Below are 24,344 nucleotides of genomic sequence, written 5' to 3'. Positions count from 1 at the left end.
AGTATATATATCTTAACGTATACAATATAATCAATACATTATTTCGTTATATTTATTTATAGATTTATGTATATATATAAATGTATGTTTTATATACTTCTTAACTTACCACAATATTGTGCATCGTTTAATTATCATTTATCTAATTTTACTTACTAAATTGTTAGTTAATTGAGAGATAAAGTTTTGCTCAGGCATGCCAATTTTGTTTTTTTTTTAATGGCTTACTTTAGTCAGGACATATAGAGTACATGGAATTACAATATAACCTAAAGATAATACACAAAAGAACGGAATGCTACAGATTGACAGCGCTTACATATTTAAAATCGTTTTATCCTAAAACTAAACATTATACATGACCGGTTAATAATCGAGAGTTTTGTGGGAGTTCCAAGCTGTGAATTATTGCAAATTTCAGCAGCTATCTTTCTTCTTAAGCTAAAAAGATTTATGGATAAATTATTACATAAAAGTGACAAAAATAAATGATTGTTTTGGTAAAGAAAATAAAACAATAAATAAACAAATATTTTATTTAAACTTAGTAAATGAAATTTTGTTTTAGATTTTAATGAAGGATTGTGGGATTAAATGCAAGCAAAATTTTAAACTTTACGATTAGTTACAATGATTTAATTAATGGCAATTGTTAACAAATTAATTTTGAAAACATTTAATTGATTAATTATAAAAATTAAAGTTTGTTGCTGTTTTTCGCGAAGAAAAAACTATTAATTTTATTTATTGTTCACATTAATATCAATAAATAATTCTTGAGTTATAAAAAAATACAATGTATAAACACTGAAATTAATTATATTTTAAATTTCGATATAAAGTTCTAATAGAATGCATATAAATTTTTATCTTAATAATTTTCTCTCGAATTTTCGTATAACCCACCTTTCCTTAAGGATTTGTACCACGGATGCGTCGCTTTTAATCTTACAAGTGTAAATTTATTTTTTGCCATTTTTACCTTTGCGTTTTTGTTTATTTTGTTGCTGTTGCTGTTTTCCATTTTTATTAACTCGATTCGTTGCTGTTGGTAATTTACTGCTCCCACTTTCGGTGCTCGTCTTCTCTTTGACAACAGTTCTCGGTATGCCACTAGTGACTATATTAGATATGGTTGTCGTCGTTGTAACAATGGTGCCACCACTCTCTGTATCTGTCGTCGTGGTTGTCGTCACTGTTTCTCCAGTTTGTTGGTCAAAAATTTCTTTTAAATCCCCACCGGCACTAAGAAGTCTGTTAAAAATTTCTTCACCCGTCTCTTCACTGCCTGATGTGTCAATCCTTTGTGGTATTCTTGTTGCTTTGATGACTTCAGTAACAGTTGTTCGTGTTTCGCCCTTACCAGGTGTAGTTATTACTTCTCGCGTTTTAATGATTTTACTACCTTTTTGTTTATCTTTAGATTTTAGTTCGGTTTCATCAGCATCTTCCTCATCCATTAAATCATCAGTTAGCAAATTTTCAACTGATTTTCTTAATTGCTTTGTGATTTCCTCAAGTTTTCTTTGTTCAGCCTGTAATTTTTCTACTGTATCTTCTAATTTAACTTCTTCCACTACTTCTTCTACATTAACTGGTTTTTCTAAATGTAATTTCTTTTCTCTATATTCACTTTCTGCTTTTTCAACAATGTCAATTGGTTTCACTAAATCACTTATTTCATTTTCATTGGATGGTGTGACGACTTGTACCGATTTCGTTACCTTAGCAGCATCAGCTGTTTCAGCGGTTTTATTTTCCTCAACAGCTTCAGCTGCTTCGGCTGCTTCTTTCATTGTTGTATAAGTTTGTGACTTTTGAAGCTTCAATGGAGTATCAATATTAGGATTTTCGATTATTTTGCAACCATCTACAAATGATATGTGTATGGTGTCATCATCATCATCATCTTCATCATCAGAATCAGTATCATCAGAATCTTCTGAATCTTCCTCATCATCGTCATCATCTTCCTCATCATCGTCATCATCTTCATCAACTACAATATTGCTAACTAAATTGCCTTTCATTTGGGTTACCCTATTTCGATTACTATCTCTCACTAACTCATCGATTAGTTTTTGATTATCATTAATACTACCGCCACATTCACCGGATTTGTATGTTAAATTCTTTTGTACACGTACATAATCAACTTCATCATCATCATCATCATCATCATCATCATTTACATCTGACTTTTTGTCCTCATCCTCTTCAAGGCTTTTTTGCAAATACAATTTTACACGTTCATTTTCCAATAATTCAACAAGGACATTTTTCATTTTCGCATTTAATGAAAGTTCCTGTTGTGGCGGCTGCTGTGAAGAGGGAAGCACAAATGTGTCACTTCGCATCAAATCACTTGATGTAGGAAATTCATAGTCCGCTTCATCTTCCTGCTCATTATTGTCATCGTCCAAATGGCTTTTGGTAGCAGCATCATTAGTTGTTGTTGCTGTTATTTCATCAAGTTTTTGTTGTATTTTATAATTATTTTCTTCATCATTATCAAATGATGGATATTCACACTCTACAGCACGTCCAACTGAAATACTCTTTACTTTCCCTTCACCTGTGATAATAGGATTGACCACTTCAACTATGGTATGTGTTGTTTGTTGTTTTCTATTTATTTCTTCAGTTGGATGTATTATAACTTCTTTTGCTAAAGTTTGATGTAAACTGATTGAAGGTGGTTTCATCGCAACTTTTGTTGATGATATGCTTTCAATTGATGAAGGACCGAATGTACTACTATCAAAATCATCGGAATGCAATAACTCATCATCGGTACGTAAATATAATTTCTCATTATTTGCATGTACTGTGACAATAGAAGCTGCATCCTCTTCTTCTTCCTCTTCCTCTTCCTCGTCTTCTTCTTCTTCTTCATCTTCATCATTACTAACAACTTGCATTTTTTCGCCACTTTCAATTTCTTTTAATAGCTCTGGTGGTTCTTCATCATCGAGACTAGCAACGTCAGTCATTACAAGAGATGTGTACGGTGAGTCATCCTTTTCTGGATCTTGAAGTTCGAGTGAAATTACTCTCTCACGACAAGTTTCCACCTGAATCAATTGAAATGTAAATATTTGAGCATATATTTGTTTTTCTACAACATTGAAGTAAGTAAAAATATTTACAGAAATTCATTTAAGCAAAAATACAGAGAATGTATAAATAAATTTATTAAATTAAATTGCAATAAAAAGCGTTTATTTATGATACAGCAACAAAAATTTCAATGTAAAAGCAGTTTTCCATATTTCAAATTTCATACTTATTTACAAATTTTTTGAATTTATTATAAAGAAATTTTTAAGAAATAAATATTTTTTATGAAAATGAAAAATAATTTAAAAACATGCAAGTTATTTAAAGATTTTATACATATGTGCAGAAATAAGACAGGAGTATGTACTTTATAATAATTTTCTAATATAAAACTGAAAATATTAAAATTTTAAATAATTTATAACAATAAGCAATATAAAAATTTAATTATGTACATATTAACGAATACTCATTCATGTTCATACTTAACTTACAATATATGTAATACTGTTTTATAATTTATTAAGTTCCTAGTATTTTTTAATACGGCCCTATGCTCCTCCTAGGAGTTAAAGGATTAAATATATATATATATTAATAATTTGTTTACATGATTCCTCATATTTTTTTCCTCATAATATTTTTCATCAGATCTTCCCGCAATTAGTCAACCATTATAATTGTTTATAAGGTTTTTTAAAACTAACAGTGATTGAAAATCATCCTAGAGAACACTCTAAGTACATTTTGTAAAAAGAAGGTGAAAAAAAGGATATCTAAATTGTTAAATAATTATAATAGATGATGGGAATACTTTTGCTTTGACAAATAGGTGGCGTCTATCAAAAAGAGAGCTTAGTCTTTCAAAGGGACTACAAATGATCTTTGGTAACAAGTCAAGATGTTAGTGTATTTTTTAGTAATCACTTCTGATATTTTCAATGCCGATTAACAAAGACATTAGTGTTTTGATTAAGTATTGCAACTTAATATACGCAATGAACATATTTGATAACTTTTGGATAACATTCGCATTGCGATTGCTTAATCTTGGACAGGAGGAACTATATTCGAAAGAGGATATGAGAACAAATCAAAAGTTAACTTAACTAACTTAACTTTCAACTCTTGAAATCAAAAGTTAGATTAAACTAAAATCGAAGCTAATTCTAGAATTGAAGTGAAGTCGCAGTTCCGGGATTTTACGCTTTAGGTTAAGGATAATCTTTGTCAAAGCTTGACCAGAACTAGGCTGAAGTCTTTAGAAGATCCTTCTTTAACACACTCAGCGATATCTCCAGCATTAGCATTGGCCAGACTCTCGCCTTTAAAAATGCTTCTGGCTAGTTTTAGCTGGACCCATTATATTACCCATTATAACGAGGATTCGTGGATTCAAATGGGCTTTCTTAGAGGATTTATTCCTGCCTCCATTTCAACTAACTAACTAACTATCTGCGTTTGAATTGTGTTATGCGATGAACATACAATCAACAGTTAGCGATCATGTGTGAAACATAATCGATTGTATTTGAAATGTACTAAATTCGCTTACAGCCACTTATACGATTCGAACGAAAAACAATATGTAATATATGATGTGCCGTGCAAATATCGGATGTCAGATCAGATTTTGTAATAACAAAATGCTTAATCGTAAAAAGGTTTTGAATATAACTATATATTAAATTTACTTAATTATAATTAACAACGTTTTTGACCCGGGCACATCATACTACCTCCAGCTCAAAAAGTACCAGGATTTTGTAAATAAAACACGCAGATTTAAATTTTATTCTAAATTTATTTTATCTCCTTCAAGATATGCTCCTTCTGAAGCGATGCACATATACCAACGCTTAACCCAATATTCCATACACTTTTCGTAGGCCCGTGAAGGTATAGCTTTTAGTTCCTTCAGCGAATTCTCTTTTACCGATTCAATCGACTCAAAACGCTTACCACGAAGGGGCAATTTGAGTTTCGGGAACAGGGAAAAGTCGCACGGATCCAGATCTGGCGAATATGGTGCCTGAGCGATGAGAGTGGTGCCGTGTTTGGTCAAAAAATCGTGTACAACGAGAATTTTCGATAGTTAAAATCGCTAAATGCACTTAAGGTAGTCTCACATTAACAGCTTCTATAATCAAACTAATTGCCAGAAGGCGCTCAAATTCGTACCATATGTCAAGAAAGGGTGTACCAACATAACAAAAAGTTTTTGAAAAACGTCTATTACTTAAGGAGTAGTTAACAAACAACAAAATCCGGATACTTTTTGAGCAGAAAGTAATTGTGAGAAACACTTAACAACCTATAAACTCAGAATATGTACAAGAGTCCAAATCAAAGAATGTTTCAACTATTTTAAAATGTTATTTAAATTTTCAGTGACATTTATATTTCCTTCTAACAACTATCAATATATGCATATAACAACTCAAAATTGCTTATTACATTTCATATATACTATATAGTACAAATAAGTGCATGTTTTTATTTATTTAAAATTCAACTTTAAAAGATTCCTTCGAATAACAGGAAATGTGTAAAACAAACGAATAATTTACAACAAAAAAAAGCAAACCATGATAATGGGTAAGAGTGCTTGGACTACACCACATACGCAGAAATATTTTTCAAGTATTTTACATGGGAAAAAGTACAGAAACGTCACTAAGAAAGTCAATATTGTGGAGGAATATTTAGGTCACTGGCAATGTGGCTCTTTGGCAAGTGGCAGAGATGGCAAAAGCACATTGAATGTCATTATGCATTGCAACAGTGCCAAACTACAAATTTGGTTTTAAGGATATGAAACGAAGTTGTACTGTTGCACGGCATAAGAAAATGCAAGTTCATACTTTCGCACTTGCAAACTAACTACAAAGTTAGTGGATACCATAAGAAACCCAAAAATACTGCTGGATGGAAGGCGGAAACGACACACAGAAGTAGGAAAAATATACATTTTTTGTGTGAACAGAACCACACTTGTGAACGGAATTGTCACCAAGCAAAAAGAAAATGACACCACATGAATTTGTACTTACTTTTTTAGCTTTACCATAGTTAAGTTTTAAACATTTCAGCTTAAACCAGTGGCTTCACATAACTAAGAACTAAAGGAAAGCAAGTTTTATAATTGTATATAAAACAAACTATAACTAAACCGTGTACCCTATTAGGTGAAGTATCATTATCACAATTATTATATTATTATATACATATTATTTTTACTTAAAATTTTAAAGATAGACAAATATCTATGAGTAATACATATGACTGACTTTACATTCTTGCAAAAATCCTGACAATATCTTCGGCAAAGGAAGAAAGCAAACAACTTCACTTTACGGTTACGTACTCATTTGTTTGGAATTTGCAGTTGGTGTTGTGCAATTTGTGGATAAGTAAATATATATAGGATCTCGTATGTAGTTGAAGACACTTTTTTATTTATTTCCTAAAATTTGTTCAGCTCAATTGTTGACTTTAACAATAAAAACTTACGGAGACAGCATTTTTTGCTGCCAATACTGTAATACTGTAATACTGTCTGTCTGTGGTATTTATAGTGATGAATACGACAATTTGCGAAATTTTATTAAATTTTCAAGAAAATTGAAAATTGTTAACAAACAAGCAAGGAAACATCAATAACGATATGGAAAAACTACAGGAAAATATTCAGAATAAGGCAAAATTTATTTATTCGGTTTTAGTGGAATAATATAAACAAAATTCATAAGAATCAAAAAAGGAAAATAAGGTATTATGGCACTCGTATATCAAAAAGTCATAATATCTATGATTATAGCTATGATAAACTCATAAATTATATAATATATGTATTAGTAATTTATATAAAGAATATGCATAAATATATTCCCTCATATTATAGCATATTCGTAAAATAACCAAAAAAAAGTACTGTGATAATTTTTTCTTGTGGACATTCCTGATCAGTCAATTCTTGTTTATTTAAGAGAGCTATACAACCAAAAGGGTCTAAGTTCTTCCATATAATCATAAAACTGAAGTCGGCTTTACTAAAGTTTCCACATCAAAAGTAGTATGCGCTTAATAGGAGATTCCATTAGTGAAGTAAGAAAAGTACTGCAATAACATGACATACGGACGATTCACTCATTCATGGATTGTCCGTGGCAGGAGTCTTTGTTTCACAAAAATTATCCACCCATGACAATAATTTTTCATCTAAATAGAATTTTTTAAGAAACTACTGAAAAATATATACATATATCAGACAACTTTTACCCCTCAGAAAAATATGTTCTAACCACATAAAAGTTAAATTGACCTGATCATTTTGTCAGAGAAATTTTAACTAACGTAGTAAGGAAGATATGAAAACCAACATGTTATATGGTTGAACCAACATGATACATCGAGTAAGAATATTTTGACTTGAGACCTAGTTAAGTCAACCAAGTTATTTTTCTGAGTGTATGTACCTCAATTAGCACTTTTTCACCGTTTTGCTACCGCGATCCTCGCACGAAACTCTAATATGGAAGAATACATACTTTATCCCGACGAATTTAGATGATTAAATAGATCTTTCGTCTTTACCGTCGTCTTTACTATATCAGCTTACAGTCTGATAATCTGTCAAAGAAACACCTTCCTAATAACCTATCTCTTCTGGACGCCAAAGGCGGAAAGTGATAATAGAGAAAGTGATAATAATAGATAATTTTATACAAATAAAAGAAAAATTTTATAAATTATGTTACTATATATATATATGTATCACATGAAATCTATTTTAAGGTACAGCCCACACCCATAATGTCAAATACAAATACATATTTTAATAATAAGTTATGCTAAAAATAGAACTAATAATAATATTTATAAGTTTTGAGTTTTGTAAACTTTGGCGATATATCATACAATACTTTAAAGTGTCTTAATTCTACAACTCGTACATTTAGGAACACAAATTACATATCTAAACAAAAATATCTTACAATGTACAGCAAACGATTCGAGTTAGAAACAAGCTTTAGTGTAATTTGGTGTTGCTCTTCTGGAAATAGCTACTTTGAATGTTTTTCTATTTTCTAGATAAAGATAAATATGAACGTGTGCATATGGATGAGTGGGTGAATTTGCAAGATGTGTGCTTTGAAATCAAGTGCAACAAAAATATTGAATTGTATCTGTGCATAACCATGCGTTGTGTTTATTATAGCTTTATGTGGCTAACATTTGCTGTAGTTAAGTGTAAATTATGCAACCGAAAACCTTTTCAAATGTTCAATTAACTTTACTTGCGTACCTTAGGTACATATGAATTAAATAAAGATTTATGTATAAACACACTACAAATACTCGTACAACGAACGTAGAATCTCACAAACCAAAATCCAAAAAATTGCCAAAATTAAAATTAACCAAATTATTATTTTTATTTTACGAATGCACAAAAATTCTAAGGTTTAAATTTTAGATAAATTTAAAATTTTTTTTTATTTTTTGGTATTTTTTCTAACCTCAGTTTCGATGATTTTCTCAATATATTCAACAGTTCGCAACTGAGGCCGTCCTGTAACAGGACATGGCACCTCTTCAGTACGGCGAACAATTTTCTCATCGAGTATTTTTTCACGTTCGCGTATAACGACAGGTCCATCACTAGATTTAATAGCGATTTTAGGAAATACAATCTTTTTAGCCTGCTATAAATAAAAAATTCAATACATAAAAGGAGGGAATACTGAAATAATTCATATACATAATTTATAGAAATAAATTTATAAGCTATTTAAACAAAGTTATTACGAACTTTTTTTTATATATTTATATAAAGTAAGCCCCTTCCCTACCAGCAGCTTCTTATATTTTGATTTATAGTTTTCAAGTGCACGTTTATTTTTAAAATGTGAATAAACTTAAATAAATCAATTTTATTAAATAACTATTTAATTATACAATTAAAAAAAAATAAATTAATACTGAGTAATAATAATTTAAATAAAAAATATTTTATTTCATATTAGCAAAAGAAAAATGTAGATAAAATTTCATATAAGATCTAAAATTAACTAAGATCTTATTCTAATTTAGATCTTACAAAAAACACTATCGCTTCTTTTAATTAGAATTATTCGATTTATTTTTATAAATTAAAGTAGAAATTATAAAAAAGATGTTTAAATAAGTAATACAATGTAATATATATAAATAACAATTAAAAATAATAATTAAAAATAAAAATAATAATTAAAAATAACAATTAACAATATTAATTAAAAATAAAAATTAAAAATAAAAATTAAAAATAATAATTAGAAATAATGATTAAAAATAATAAATAAATAAAAATAATAAATAATTAAAATTACAAGTAATACAGTTGATGTAAAAATACATAATATAAAAAATTTTAATTATATCTATATATACGTATAATAAATTACCAGTGTATCCAATATTAAAACAGTTTTAATATCATAATATATAAAAAAAAATCATAAAAAAAGGTTTGATATTAATTCGAGCTAAACTTCATTTTAAAACCTAAAGAGACGATAAATTGTTACAGTTATATGTGAAAATATATTAGTTATTATAAACGCTTTGAGAGTTTAGAATTACCTATATCCTTTTCGACTTAAATCTCTTCGACTTAATATCTGGATGATGTTACTATTAATTATCAACATATTTGAATATAGAGAAAAACTTACAAAACCATAATAAAATAGTCAAAAAGTAAAACTCTAAAGAAATAAATATACCTTATATACTCTCAAAAAACTTCAATGTAAGTAAAAGTTTGGATATGATAAATAATTAAAAGGTCTAAATAAAGCTTTAAAAGATTGTTGATATCATAGATCTTCCTACTTTCAGTTAGGATAGGAATTCAACCCAGTGGTATCGAACGTATACTCAAGGCACCCCAAATATTCAATTAAAAAAATATTAAAAGAATGTTATATCCATATAATAAAAAAGGTTTGCTATCATCAATAATTCAAAATGATTTATTAAATTCTAACTCGATGCATTTTTGTAAATAATTATTACAGCTGTTTTGCACTAATTAATATGTATAATATATAAGAGACTGAGAGGGTATTTCCAATTTAAAAAAAATATTTTAAAATAAAAATCTTATGACTTCGTCAGTCATAAAATAAATCATAAAAAAATGAACTCATGCCATATTTAGTGAATTAAATATAATTTTATAAGTGTGGCGTCACTTATTATATTTTTAAATTGTTTTTAAAATTATTTTAACCCAAAACTAATTTTTCAACAAAAAATTTCTGTATTTTTCCTAGAAATTAAAAACGAATTTTTTTATATATTAAAGATTTATTATTGCTTTAATAGTTTAAAAGTTAATAGTTTAAAAAAGGCATTTTGTACCTTTTATAAAGGGGTTCCCAATTTTAAACTTTTTCAAAAATGGAACAACAGTGCGTATGAGCAACATTATCAATGACAACCTTATTTCATTCTTAAAATATTTAGGTTTCTTTGCAAGATTTTTTTCGAGAAAATTATTTTAACATATTTTATCTCGATAAATATATAAAATCCCATTTTACTTTATCATATGATTTCTTGAAGCAAGGAATCATCACATATATTTAAGCGCGTTTTAATAAGGGACATCCTATAAAAGATTTGATATTATAATAAAAATAATAAATAAAATGCTGTTAAATGAATACGATTTTTTAGTTATCATATGATTAACTTTATCTGATAATATAATATAAAAAGGAATTATAAATAAAATGCTAATAAAATAATATTAAATGTTGATTATCATACTGTTAACCTTATTTGATAATATAATATAAACAGAAATAATAAAGAGAATTTTAAAAAAATTATATAAAATTTTTTATCTGCTAATCTTTATCTGCTAATATAATATAAATAAAATAATTAATAAAATGTTAATAAAATAATATTAAACTAATCATATAGTCGACTTTATCTGTTGAGCCTACAAGATATTAACTATTTGAAAACCTTTCTATAAAAAAATTAATAATTTACTTATTTAAAATTATATTTAATAAATTAAAAAATTAATAACATAATTTTTTAAAATTTAATAAGAGCTCGTTTTGAGGTTGTTTAGTTTTAAGCATTAGTACCAAAAACACAAAAATATGCGATATGTATTTAAGGACACTTTGTTAGAAATTATTTTTTAGTTAATCCTTGAATCCTTTTAGTTAATTGCTTTTTCTCGCATGCGGTTCTCAAATGCACTTTAAACACATTTAATGAAATTGTTTGTTAATTAGTCCAAAACAAACAAAATAAACATAAATAAAATTGGGAATATTTTAATGAGTTAAATCATTTTTAAATAATTTCAAGTATATGTTAGAGAATAATTTTCTGTAGGGCACCAATGTACTAAAATGGTTTGATTAAAATAAAAATAATTATGTTTATAAACATTTAAAACCTAGATGAAACTAAAACCAATCCATTGAGGATACTAACCTTAGTTGCTTTTGGTTCTGTCAGCAAATCATCGGCAATTTTGTTCATGTTTTTTATGACATTCTGAGCTTCGACAGCGCCTTGTTCCAGAGAGCGTAGACGAGCAGCACGCCAAGAGGCACGTTTTTCAGCACTGCAGATTAAATTTATTTAAAAATTAATTAAAAATATAAAAATTATGACAAAACGAAAGGAGATTGAAGATGATTTAACAAAAACAAAAAAAAATTGAAACCGATTTCCTTTTTAAGTTTAATTAAAAAAATTATATATACAAAAAAAAAAATAATAAGTCTTAAACGTATTTGCAATTGCTACCCTTACACGCAGTAAAATTTTACACAGTGAAGGAGCTACTAACACCAGCTAAAGATATTATATGCACAGGATTGCAAATAAGAGATAAAGTGAGAAGATTCAAATAATTTACATAGATTTACAATTTGAACAATTAAAGCTTAGTGCATAAAAGATATTAAAAAAAATTGTGATAAACGCTTTACCTTGAGAACGAACGATTAAATACTCGTACTATTTTATACTACATGTAATACCTTTTTTTTGTCATTAAAAATATATCTGAGTAGGTGAAAGAAGGTCTGGAATAGCTCTGTGTCGAGCGTCGCGACGTTTTATTCGTTTTCAGTTTTGGTTTTGTGGGTTTGGATACGAAAATTGCATAAAGAAACTTACTTAAGCATTTTTCTGCTCTTGGCGTATTTTGTTGGAGTCTCTTGTTGCTGCTCGGCATCAAAAGTCAAATTCGCAGCATCGGCACTCACAATTGAAGCAATAAGAGCGTCGTCAGCACTGACACTAGCACCAATAGCTGCATCCTCCACGTTGGCGTCAGTGGCAACATTTGCGGGTATTGCAGTTCTTGCATTTAATGTTTCGCGTTTCTCAATGACATTTGGTGTGCGGACTGGTATGCGACTGGTTAGCGGTGTTGGTGATGTTGGCGATGTTACGGTTTCCTCTTCTTCATGTTGCTGCTGGTGTTGTTCTTGTAACAACAATTGTTGTTGCAACAATGCCGGTGGTATAACCACTTTAACTTTTGGTTTTGGCAGCAATGACGGTTTTTTAATATTATCAGTTTGTTGCTGTTGCAGCTGTTGTTCTTGTTGTTGGTGTTGTTGCTGTTGCTGGTGTTGCTGTTGTGGTATTGTATTTTGCTTTTTTTGTTGCTTGTATAGTGCTTGTTTTTGCTGTTGCTGCTGTTGATTTTGTTTTGTTGGTAGTGATGTTACTGTTGATGCGCAACTGTTTGCTTCGGGCGTGGGTGGTTCCTGGTGGACTGTTGTTGACATTGTCGTCGCATCTGTGTGTTTTGTGGGTAACTTACTTGAGCTCATATGTGCGGATACCTTAGTTTCCTTTTTATTATGTGACATTGGTTTTGTTATGACTGTTGCAGCTGGTTTTGTTGTTTGTATTGTTGTCATTGTCGTTGTTGTTGTTGTCATTGCTATTGCTGTTGTATTTGTTGTGGTACTACTAACTTCTTGTGCAGGACTTCTTGGTGCATTTAAATTTTTGCCAACACTTTTTTGTTAGAGTTTTACGGTTTAATGAACAAAAGTGCATTTTGCCATTTGTGTTTTTAAGAGTTAACAAAATGTTGCAATTATTGCAATATTGTGTGATTTTACAAAATTAAACAAAAGAGAAAAATATAAAAATATTTATGAAAATTGTTTATAAAGAGTGTTCGAATACTGCAACACAAAAATTAATATAGAAAATAATCATTTTAAAACACATACTTTTTTGTTTTATTTGTGATGCATGAGTTTTGGTTAGTCACATTTCTGCACTAAATGTTGCTGATGATGAGGATGGATGCATTGTGGATGCAATGTTTTGTACTTATAATTTGTTTTTGTAAATATTTGCAAATCAAAATCCAATAATGCACTTAGAATCTAAAATGTTGTAATGACTTATTTTATAAAAATTAAAAGTGTTTATGAAGTAATTGAAACTTAAAATGCAAATGCATACACTATCAACTCAAACAATTTAATTTATGTTCGAACAATGTTAGTAATTTTAACACTTAATTATTAACACATACTTGTTTAAAGTTTATATCGTGTATATATAAATATCTCTATATAGACAATTTTATGATGCTTCTTTCATTTTTATACCCTTCACGGGCAGCATTTCAATTAAAATTTGGTTGCCTTATTTATGTCATATTAAATTTATGATGAAACTTTCTTCTAATACATTCCATTCCAATGATTCAATGCGCAAAATGTGTGAACAATAAGTAAATTCCTTTTAAACAATTTTAGGCAACTTGAAATATTAGTAACACAAAAAAAATAAAAAAAAAAATAACAAAAAAAATTAAAAAAAAAACTAAGTGGAAAAACTCCATGCAAATTGTTGAATAAATCTGCCAGGACTACAGCGTACAAGTTTATCACGTCTAAATACTTTGGCTGCGTTGGTAAGTGGAAAGAAAGTTCATTTAAAGAAATCTAAGGACAAATACGTCACAAAAACTCAAGGACTCATTGCAATATAAAAATATAAAAAAAAGTAAAACAAATATAATAAAGTTTCATGTGAAAGGAATAACTTTTCACAAGGAGAACGTGAAGCTGAAACGTAGAAAAAAAGCTAAAACTTCTTAACTACGTGTAAATTGGAAAACATAAATCACTCAAGTAGAATTTTAACTTTGTTCCAATGAAAGACAAATTCCAAATTAAAGTGGAATTGAAAGTATAACTAAGAAGAGCAATTTCAAGCTAAATGTAATAAAATTACTAAAAACAAAAAAAATTAATAGAAATACCGCCTTACGTTCAAAAGTACGAACAATTTAAGCTCACTCTGCTTTCTGCGGTTTGGGTTTTAATTTAATAGTTGCGAGAAAGACACTTCCTTAGACTGAAGCCATCATGGAAATAAAAGTAAAATTTAATTTTTTTAATTGTTCCTTAATTGAAGTACACTCAAGGATAATGAAGTAATGATTACAGTTAAGAAAGCAAAAGAGTGACAAATAATTAAACGCGGCGCATGCTGGTATTAAACAAATAATCCAAATGCTCACTTCAATTAAAAGTGATAAATAATATTTTCTGAAATATACTTTTCGCATGAAAAAACGAAACATCTTTGGAACAACATATTTTTGTGTTAATGCACTGTGTTGTCAAGAACACGCTCGCTCCAAATGATTAGATGTTGAATGCCCAAACACACTCCACAATTCTGAAAGTTTGAAGTAAGGATTCCAGCAGCCCTATGTTAACAAAAAGTATTAATATTCTATAAGATACCTACTGGAAAACTGCCTAGAAACTCAGCTTTATTTGGTATCGCTTAGGTATGACTGGGATTTATGTAGCTTACCACCAGGCATTGCTACGGGTTCAGATTAAGTGTGTTGAGCGGTAAGTTTGTATTTCCTTTAAGGTGAAAATTACTGTGTAATAGACACTTATGATTACTACTTAATAATACTTAAATTAATGTACAGAAATATCTTAGTATACTTAGTAATGTAGCTGTAGCTGTAAGTGCTAACAAAACTTTTTATTGTAGTATCAAGTTGTTGCAGCTGTCGACATGTCATATTATGTTGGTGTATAATTGGGTCGTAACGTTCTGTCTTCATTGGTATCGTGTTTGTTTAAGATTTCTTAAATATTATTCCACGTTGATCAAGTATTATTAAGCATTTAACACTAATAAACAGTACATATCAAGTTTCTCCAATAAAGTGCCACAAACCGACCTAACTACATAATCTAAAAATTTAATAATCAATCTCGACACGAAACACTGACTTAACTTAACCTAAACTAACCAAACCTGACTAAATTTATATTAAAATATAACATTAATATTACAAATTTTCGTAGAACAATTAATGTCGTGAAAATACACTACTCTATAACTATACTAGATAATAAAATTCGAAATAGTTCACGTCACAACGGTATAGGAATAAGCATCGACAAAACAGACTACTACAATTTTAACATTAACACAGAATTGTTTATCAAAATGAAACTCCTAATAATCCACTTCAATTTGTTAATTTGGATTTTAAAACAAAATAATTTAGTAGGTTGATCCTTGTCATGATTAGTATTATATGAAAAAGAAAAGTGGATTTTCAATGATTAAAAACAATTCTTAAAAAGATCGTTTGGCCTAAGATATCTTTCCTAGCTCCAGATGTTCAGTAGTGAAATAGATAGGGCTTTTAAGTTCAGCAGCCCCAAATTAACCTTAAATCATTGAAACATTTAGAAAACGAAAAAATAATTTCATTTTTATTAAAGATAAATAAATACTTCTATCACACAGTGTGATAAATACCATTGGTAGAATGTCTAACAAGTGATTAAATTTATTTCGGAAATAAGAAGAACCCCATTGTACGAAACCCAAAAGCTTAACTCACACATTTATAGTTTAAGCGATAAGGATTGTGAATAACCTGGATTCTTTTTTGCGGCCTTGTACATTGTTGAGTGTTAGAAATGTTATTAATGTAACCTACCGTTAAGGTTCTCATATACCACGTATGAGCACTATTTTATGGAAGAATTTGCTGATTTAAAACTATTTAGTAATCATACTAAATCGTTTCGTTACTGAGATTTCATATTATTATTATTATGTAGGGCGTAATATGCATAGCTAACTAAAACGAAATTTCATATTATTATTATTATGTAGGGCGTAATATGCATAGCTCTCCAAGTGGTATATTTTACTAGCCCTAGTTGCCAACTTAAAAATTAGATAATGCTAATTTTCGAGGATGAAAATTATTGAAATTATCCTATTCATAGGTACTATGACTATTATGAAGGTAGTACTATGCATAGGATTATGTATTATGAAGGTAGTACTATGCATAGGATTATGTATTATTAACAGCTTTATTATATATCTCAAAAGTATATTTCTGCGTCACATATAGCATATAACCGCTTGACTAAAAATAATATAATCCTTTTTTTCTTATGCAGAGAAATAAATTTTGAAGCGCGATTGCTAATCATTTCATTTATAAACACATGAAGTTTTTATGTATAGGCTATAGATATATTTATGCATATACATACCTAAACTACTGTAAGTAATTTTCTAAAAACGATTCCAAAACGTAGATTTTTTTCGAATAAACTTTTAGATAATAGATAACAGATAATGCACTGCTTATGTTATTTATTTTATTTAAATGCAAATCGTTCAATACAAACCACCAGTAGAAGAGTTATTCATGAAATTTAACTTGAAATTCATTTAATAAAAACAGCACCCAAAAGCGTTAATAGAAATAAATTAAAATAAATAATATTAAATTAAAAAGCAATATTCAAAAATTAAAGAAAAACCCAATGTTAGTTTGAAATAAAATTAACATTTGCATTGATATTTTATTTGCTAATAAAAATATTTATTTTGTTTCGGTTTTGTTTTTTAACCTCAATATAGCATTTCAGATTTAAATGTTAAATACAAACATTTCTGTATAAGACTTAATGCTAAACATAATTTAATAATATAAATATCGGTTAGTCAAAAATAGTTTAGTTTTTATACTAAAAATAGTAAACTAATTTACATAATATTGTGTTCGATATTATTTGGTTTTAATATTAATATTTTATTTTTTTTTTTTTTGGTTATAACTTATATAAAATATATTTATATATATATATTAAATAACAAAATATCAATTTAATATTAATAAACTAACACCAATAAACACGGTGCATAAATCCGTTTGCCGTGACTGTGTGTGTATATGAATGTGTTTGTGTGTGTGTGTATTTATATATATAAATGTTTGTTTTAATTAAACTCTTATTATTTTATAACATTATCAATAGTTTTAATTTTAATATTGTCATTTGATTTTAATTTTTTCTTTCACTAAAGCCAGTATAAAATAAAAAAGTTAACAGTAATAACAATAGAAAGATGAATATTTTATTTTTATTTTAATTTTAATTTTAGTCTTTGCAAATATAAATTTGTGAATATTCAAAATATAAATATGCTTGATTACAAATACAAGTATTGCTGGTGCAATGGTGCCTTTCAACAAGGTGTCGAGGAAGAGAGTAGAAGTAAGAGATTCTATTACTAACAATTCATAAAATAATAATATATTTAATTTTAATTTAATTGTAATTGAATTTTAATTGAATTTAATTTAATTGTTATAATTTTACATTTACTTAAATGCTAGAAGCAAATTTTAGTCTCAGTTTTTGGAATTTTATTGATTTTGTAAAATGTGGATACAAACGTGTGGATACAAATTAGTATAAATTCCTGTATATAAAAATGTTATTTGATATAAAAATTTGCATTAGATTTGTTAAGAGAGGATACTTTTTAAAAAATTTTGTTCTTGCTATTAATAAATTTAATTTTAAAAGTATAGTTAGTGACTTAAAACTATAAAAAGTGTAAAAAATATAAAAAGAGATTAGCTTCTAAATACTGCTTCGATTTCTTCAAGTGGGTTCCTGGAAAGGGGAAAGGATAGTGTGTAAGTGTGTAAAAAATGCTAATAGTGACTAAAGCGTGATTATTAAAAAAAATTAAGTATATTAATTAGAGATTGATAATTATATATTTAAGAAATGCAAATCAAACTACATGTGAAAGTATTTTTAATATTTATTTGCCAATATTTTTAAGGTGAAGAAATAAAACCCATTAATACATAACTAAATTTTTGCTTCTTTTTCAAGTCGTAGATACACTTTAAAATTATACAGTTTTGTGTTATTATAAAAATTTAATCTGTTTTATATTTACATAGAATAATATTCAATAATTATATATTAAACTTGCATATTAATTCTTAATGGTTGAAGCCGAAAAAGGCACAGAAGTAAAAACGACTGGAAAGACCTAAAATATATTAAACTGATAGGAAATCCCCTAATTAATTACATTGCTTCTGTTCCCCTTTTTTTGTGGTTGAGAAAAATACTAGATAAATAGTAGTTTTAGCTGAGAAATAAATTGGTGAACATATTTTTCGAATCATCGTTCTAAGCATCCATAACTGATGAATTATTTCGTTAGGAGCTTTAAAGTATTAAACAGTCAATATACAATATAAAAATATTAAATGACAGTAAATTCAATTGAATGAAAGAAAGACAATAATTATAATAATATAAAAATAGTTCAAAAAATATTTTAAAAAATATTTAAAAAAATAAATTTAAAAATATTAATTAAGTGTAGTTTGGGTTTACAACACATCAATATTTCTTTTGCCTTTAGTTTGTCATAAAAATTCTTAAGTAGATATTTTTGATATATAAAATCACCAAAACTAAGGTAAATTTTTTTTTTGAATGCAAGTATTAATTTACATTAGAAATATTAAAAAGAAAAAAAATCACCCATGTATTGTATGAATAACTATATATAGATATTAATTAATATTATTAAAATAAAAGAAAAACAAAAGTTAATTTAAAAGCAACAATATCTATTCAGGGTCAATATTTTGTTCGGGGTATTGTTATTTAGATTTTATATAATTTGCATATTCATTTTGTGATGCCAATGTTCGCTACAAAATATTATGATAAAAAATTAATTTATGCATTTTTTGAATTTTTTTATTATAACATAAAAAGAAATAAACTAACAATTGTTTTAATATTTAATATTTAACGCATTAACAAGGTTAACTATAAATTTAGTACCAATAAAATAATCATAATCAATCTATTAAAATATTGAAAACTAATATACAAATATATTTTGTATTTTATTACAAAAAAAAATGTTTTTTTTATATTAAATAAAAATACTTGAACTATACTTGTAAAACAATTTGCAGTATAATTTTAAACTCGTATGTATATTATTTTTATATGTATATTAACTCTTAATATCTATAAAACTCAATTAACAACTATTTATATTTTAAATTTAATTTTTAAAGTCATTTATGTATGACTGAACCCGCTAAAATCACCTCTTAGGAATGAAAGGAGAAGATTTCCACTGCATTGAGGAAACTTCCGGTAATTCCGGTAATTAAGGGAGAGATGAGAACATATAGGCTTAATACATAGCTAGCTAGGATGATCTAAGCTAGTATGTATGACGAAAGAATTTTACTTATAAAAAGGGTTTTTAATAAAAGGGAATTACAACAACAAGCATTGTTTCGAATATTGCTCGATATTTATACTTATACCAGTGATATATAAAAATATTATTGGTTTAGCTCAATAATTATATGCGGACTTATAAACCACACAATAATTCCTAAAACCACTGATAATGAGTATTTAACAAAACTCGAAACAGCCGTGTGGTCAACCAACATTAGCTTAGGATGTAAATATATGAGTATGCGTTATTGGCCTGTTAGTGGTGATGAAGCGATATCTGGCACCACTAGTGATGGATATTTGGCAATACCGAAAAAAGTTATATGATCAGTTATGATACATTTGCTAGGGATCTGCGTTCGATACCAAGCAATGTTAGGTATAAAATAAAGTTCAATACAACACAGAGTTCGATATCTAATAAGACTGAAGGAGGATATTTGGTATTTGGTAGCAGTTGCATGATCCGCTATTTAACTTGATTTGTAATTTTCTCAGCAGTATATCCTTTTTTATTCAATAGATTTCTAGTCCTCAAAAGGATCTTTTTGTCATAGTTACCGAAAATTATTAGCTATAGAAGAAAAATTAATATTGTACTTATGCATTTATATTTTAAATATTTATATACATCATAGCAGTAAGGCTTGGCATCGATTCGAGTCAGATGGTAAAAATTGGTTGAGGAAGCATTGGTCCACCCAAGACTGTTATGTTAAAAAGAAGTAATAATAATGATAATAATGCTACTTCTGCATTATCATTTCATTTTAAGTTTTTATATTGTCAAGAAACTATTATATACATAAAGCTTACAGCTGTGTCAATTTTTCCACCTGGCGGAGGTTCAGATTAATTTTCTTAGTACTTGTGATATTTTAATATATAATAATATGATATAATAGTATGTCTATATCTTTAAAATTTTAATTCCAATAACTGTTCATTTATAAAAATTTCTCCGTAGTCTAACGGGTTTTTTAATAAGTCCAATTATTAATTTCCAGTATATATACCCAGTTATAGCATTGCTCTTCGAACTTATAATAATTTAATAAAATTTATTTATTTAAATTCGTTGATTTTTTTTGAAAATCAACCATATTATTAACAAAAATAGAAAGAGGTATATAATATTGAAGAAACTAAAGGTGTATATAATATTGTTTAATTAACTAAATTTTTCTTTCTTTATTAATTTCACAATATATATAATAACTTATATTTTTATGCAAAATTGAGTACATTTTAAAAGCATTTGAAGAACAAAAATCAATAAGACTATTATTTAATATTTTCATTTATAATTTGTTCTTGACGACTATAAAAGTTTTTTTTTTATTTAACAATAATGAATATTTTTCTGTGATTTAGTTAAAGTATGCCAAGAACTTTTTAATAATAATGACTTATGTAAAAGACTTAAGGTGCTCATTAAATTTTCATAAACATAACATTTATTTATATTCTTGCGTAGGTCAACTGCTAATAAAAAAAATATAATTGTTTTTCGTTATTTGTTACCATAAATTTGAGTCTTTCATTTCGGTTTGTTTATATTTTTATAATAATATGTATATTTTTGTGCGTGGGAACTATAAATCAAACACCCTACGGACAACCAGAAAAATGAAAATAGAGCTTATTTATTATTAAAAACAAAATAAATAAAGGGAAAAAAAAGTAATACCATCTTATGCCCACGGACAGGTAAAATTTAACATATCGGACAAATATTGAAATCCTTATCAAATTTAATTATTTAAACTGGATAAAAAAATGTGTTAGTATTATATAAAACTAATTAAAAATTACAAACTGAACTTACTAAATATCAATGGGAAACATTCTAAAAATTTATTAAATTCTATAGTATTTAGTATTTTATAATAAGATACTAAATAAAATTTTAAATAATCAGCATATTTTGCCAGCTTCAGGACAGGTCTTCTCAAGTGCAATATAACTATATCAGCACTCGAATCAATCCTACTCACATTTTTCGTATATATGTTTATACTCATTCATGGCTTTTATTTATTTTAGAACTATGTAATGCAGTCAGTCATTTGACGAATGGTCTAATGTTTTTTTGGTTCTATTAGTCTGACCCATAAAAGCGTATTATACAAACAGTCAAATCACAATTGAGAACTTTATACTGTTTTTGCTATTTTATAACATTTTGGTTACTTTCTGCTCACAACCACGAAGCTATGTTATGCAAGCAGCCAAATCACAATTGTCAATGATATACTACTACTAACATTTTGATTGAAAAAGTAATATATTATATGGATATGTGATCATTTTCATACATATACTATATTATTAGTGGACAATAATATTTTGAGTACCATGACGAGGCACTGAAAACCTCACCACATGAAAATCAAGGTGCAACTGAAATTTCCCTCTTGCTCTCATTGTCATTATTTGATTTATATCGTGCACAACAACAATATCACATATTATGATGTAGCCATGAGAGTCTGCATAACATATCCATGAAGAGATTGTAACTGGAATCGAAATCGGTTGAAATTGTTTTACATATGATCATATCACAATCGGTAACTGAAAAAAGTCACACAAGACCATGTGAAATGAGTATCATTTGGTGAATTATATTAATTTTTTCACCACAAATGTAAGAGAATTATGGCTTTATGCGATCGCAACACACTTAAGAGTATAATTGCAAAAACGCTGAGGTGCATGTTATGATTGTAGTCACATCACGGCAATTGTTATTGCTTTCAATGCGAAATGAAGTGAGCTGACAGTGTTAAATTTTTACTTTGCATTGAAAGTAACAACAATTGCCGTGACGTGACTGCAATCACAATATACTTCTAATGGAAACATATTGAGCTCAATATTGAGCTCAAATTATTCAGTACAGTGTTACCAACTAACCAGAAATAAATTCTGGAGATATATTTATTACATAAAAATACATATTACAGATATTTTTTATAAAAATGTATATGATATTTAAAAATTAATTGTGTTTTTATATATTAATTTATTTTAAATAACTTAAATATAATTACTGTAAAATTCAAAGTTAAAATAAACTATTAACTTAAATTATTTTAATTTAATATATCATATTCACGCATATTTTAAAATATATTCAATGTAATATATGTGAGTAATTTAACACTTTAAATGCATTTACTGGAATTAATATTTTGAATGCACAATAAATATTCAATGCACTTAATAAACTACAGTTCAGTTAATGGTAATGTTAAAGTTATTTTAATATTTTTTTTGTTTTTTTTATTGAACGTAAAAAGAGTTTACTATTTATTTGTAATAAAGGCTTGTATTTTATTAATTAATATGTAAAATAAAGTATGCAGAGGCCAACACCTTAAATGCAAGCAACAGAGTATTAAACTGTATGATATGCATATTTTATATAAAAATATTAAATATGCTATAATTTAATTGTATTAAATCAATATTATAAAGCCATGTGAAAATTAAAAGAGAAAATCAACTATTTAAAGACTTTACTAGAATTTATGTACTATAAATACTATACTATATAAGATGAAATAGAAGCAAAAATTTATTTCCAACTTAAACCACAAAAGCACATTAAATCCAAGTTTTGATTTTATTGCAAATTATAATAATTTTAAAATTATTACAAAATTGCAAAGCACAAACACCAATAAAATTTATCTTCTATTTAGTAAAAAGCAGGTGTTTGTATAGATACATTTGTGTTACACAATAAATAATGTTTAGAGGCGTTTGTCGAATAAAATAAAATACTTTCACCATAGAAAAAAAAAATGTTATAAATAAATGTGATAATATTTCTATATTTTAAAGTTTTTTTTTGTTGTAATGAATTATAAAATAAAATTAAAATTTACTAACCTCATATCATCTATTTCACATTTATTGTGATCGGCGATGGTATCACGTAATACGCTATCAACGTCTATATTGTCGACTTCATCATCATCATCATCGTCATCATCTTCAGTACGATCTGCATGCTCTTCATTACCAGTGCATTTAGCTCCATCCGCTTCATCATTTGTGGCATCATTTAAACTTCCACCGCTAAAATCAGCTAATCGTGCATTTTTATCACGACGAAGGGTTGCGATTTTCCTTTCTTCTTCCTGTTTCAACTTCTCGACTTCATCTTTTGACAGAAACGAGAAAACTTTTTCTATTAAGAAAATAAAAAATAAAGTAAGATAAAATTTAAAAAAGTCATTAAAATGTCCAGACTTAGAATGATAAATACAAAAATTTGCTTTGAAAAGTATAGCCATACATAAGGACATGAAAACGCGAACGCTAAGGAAGATATCCTTAAGCACAAGCAAAAGTACAAAATTAAATTAGGAAATAAATAAATAAAATCACAGTACAGAGTGAAGAAGACTAGTTTCTTTTTTCACTAGAATTAGAGTAATTTCTTAAGGCATAAGGAATATACACTGACTGCAGTAGCACAAAGTAGTCACTAACGCTAAGCCAGAGCATAAACAGCATAAACTTTCAAGTTTTTTATTTCATTAAAACGAAACTTAAAGGAAGCCAACATGGAAACTGCCATGACTACCAATTCGTAGAGAACTTAGTGATATGCTG

The 24,344-nt window shown here is 27.4% G+C and overlaps 1 protein-coding gene across 1 annotated transcript in view; it reads right to left on the bottom strand.

Annotated features, from left to right (window-relative positions):
• Positions 1 to 208: 208 nt before the first annotated feature.
• Positions 209 to 24,344, bottom strand: part of LOC119682562 — a gene marked incomplete at its 5' end in the record, with an annotated part of 37,471 nt that continues 13,335 nt past the window's right edge. Inside the window, 5 exon segments of the mRNA XM_038096033.1 lie at positions 209 to 3,074; positions 8,583 to 8,768; positions 11,572 to 11,704; positions 12,265 to 13,119; positions 23,616 to 23,916. Of these exon segments, the coding sequence (XP_037951961.1) occupies positions 963 to 3,074; positions 8,583 to 8,768; positions 11,572 to 11,704; positions 12,265 to 13,119; positions 23,616 to 23,916 (3,587 nt within the window).

Source organism: Teleopsis dalmanni, chromosome 2 (assembly GCF_002237135.1).
Source record: "Teleopsis dalmanni isolate 2A chromosome 2, ASM223713v2, whole genome shotgun sequence".
Classification (NCBI taxonomy): Eukaryota; Metazoa; Arthropoda; class Insecta; order Diptera; family Diopsidae; genus Teleopsis; species Teleopsis dalmanni.
This window is presented reverse-complemented; position numbering and strand designations above follow the sequence as displayed.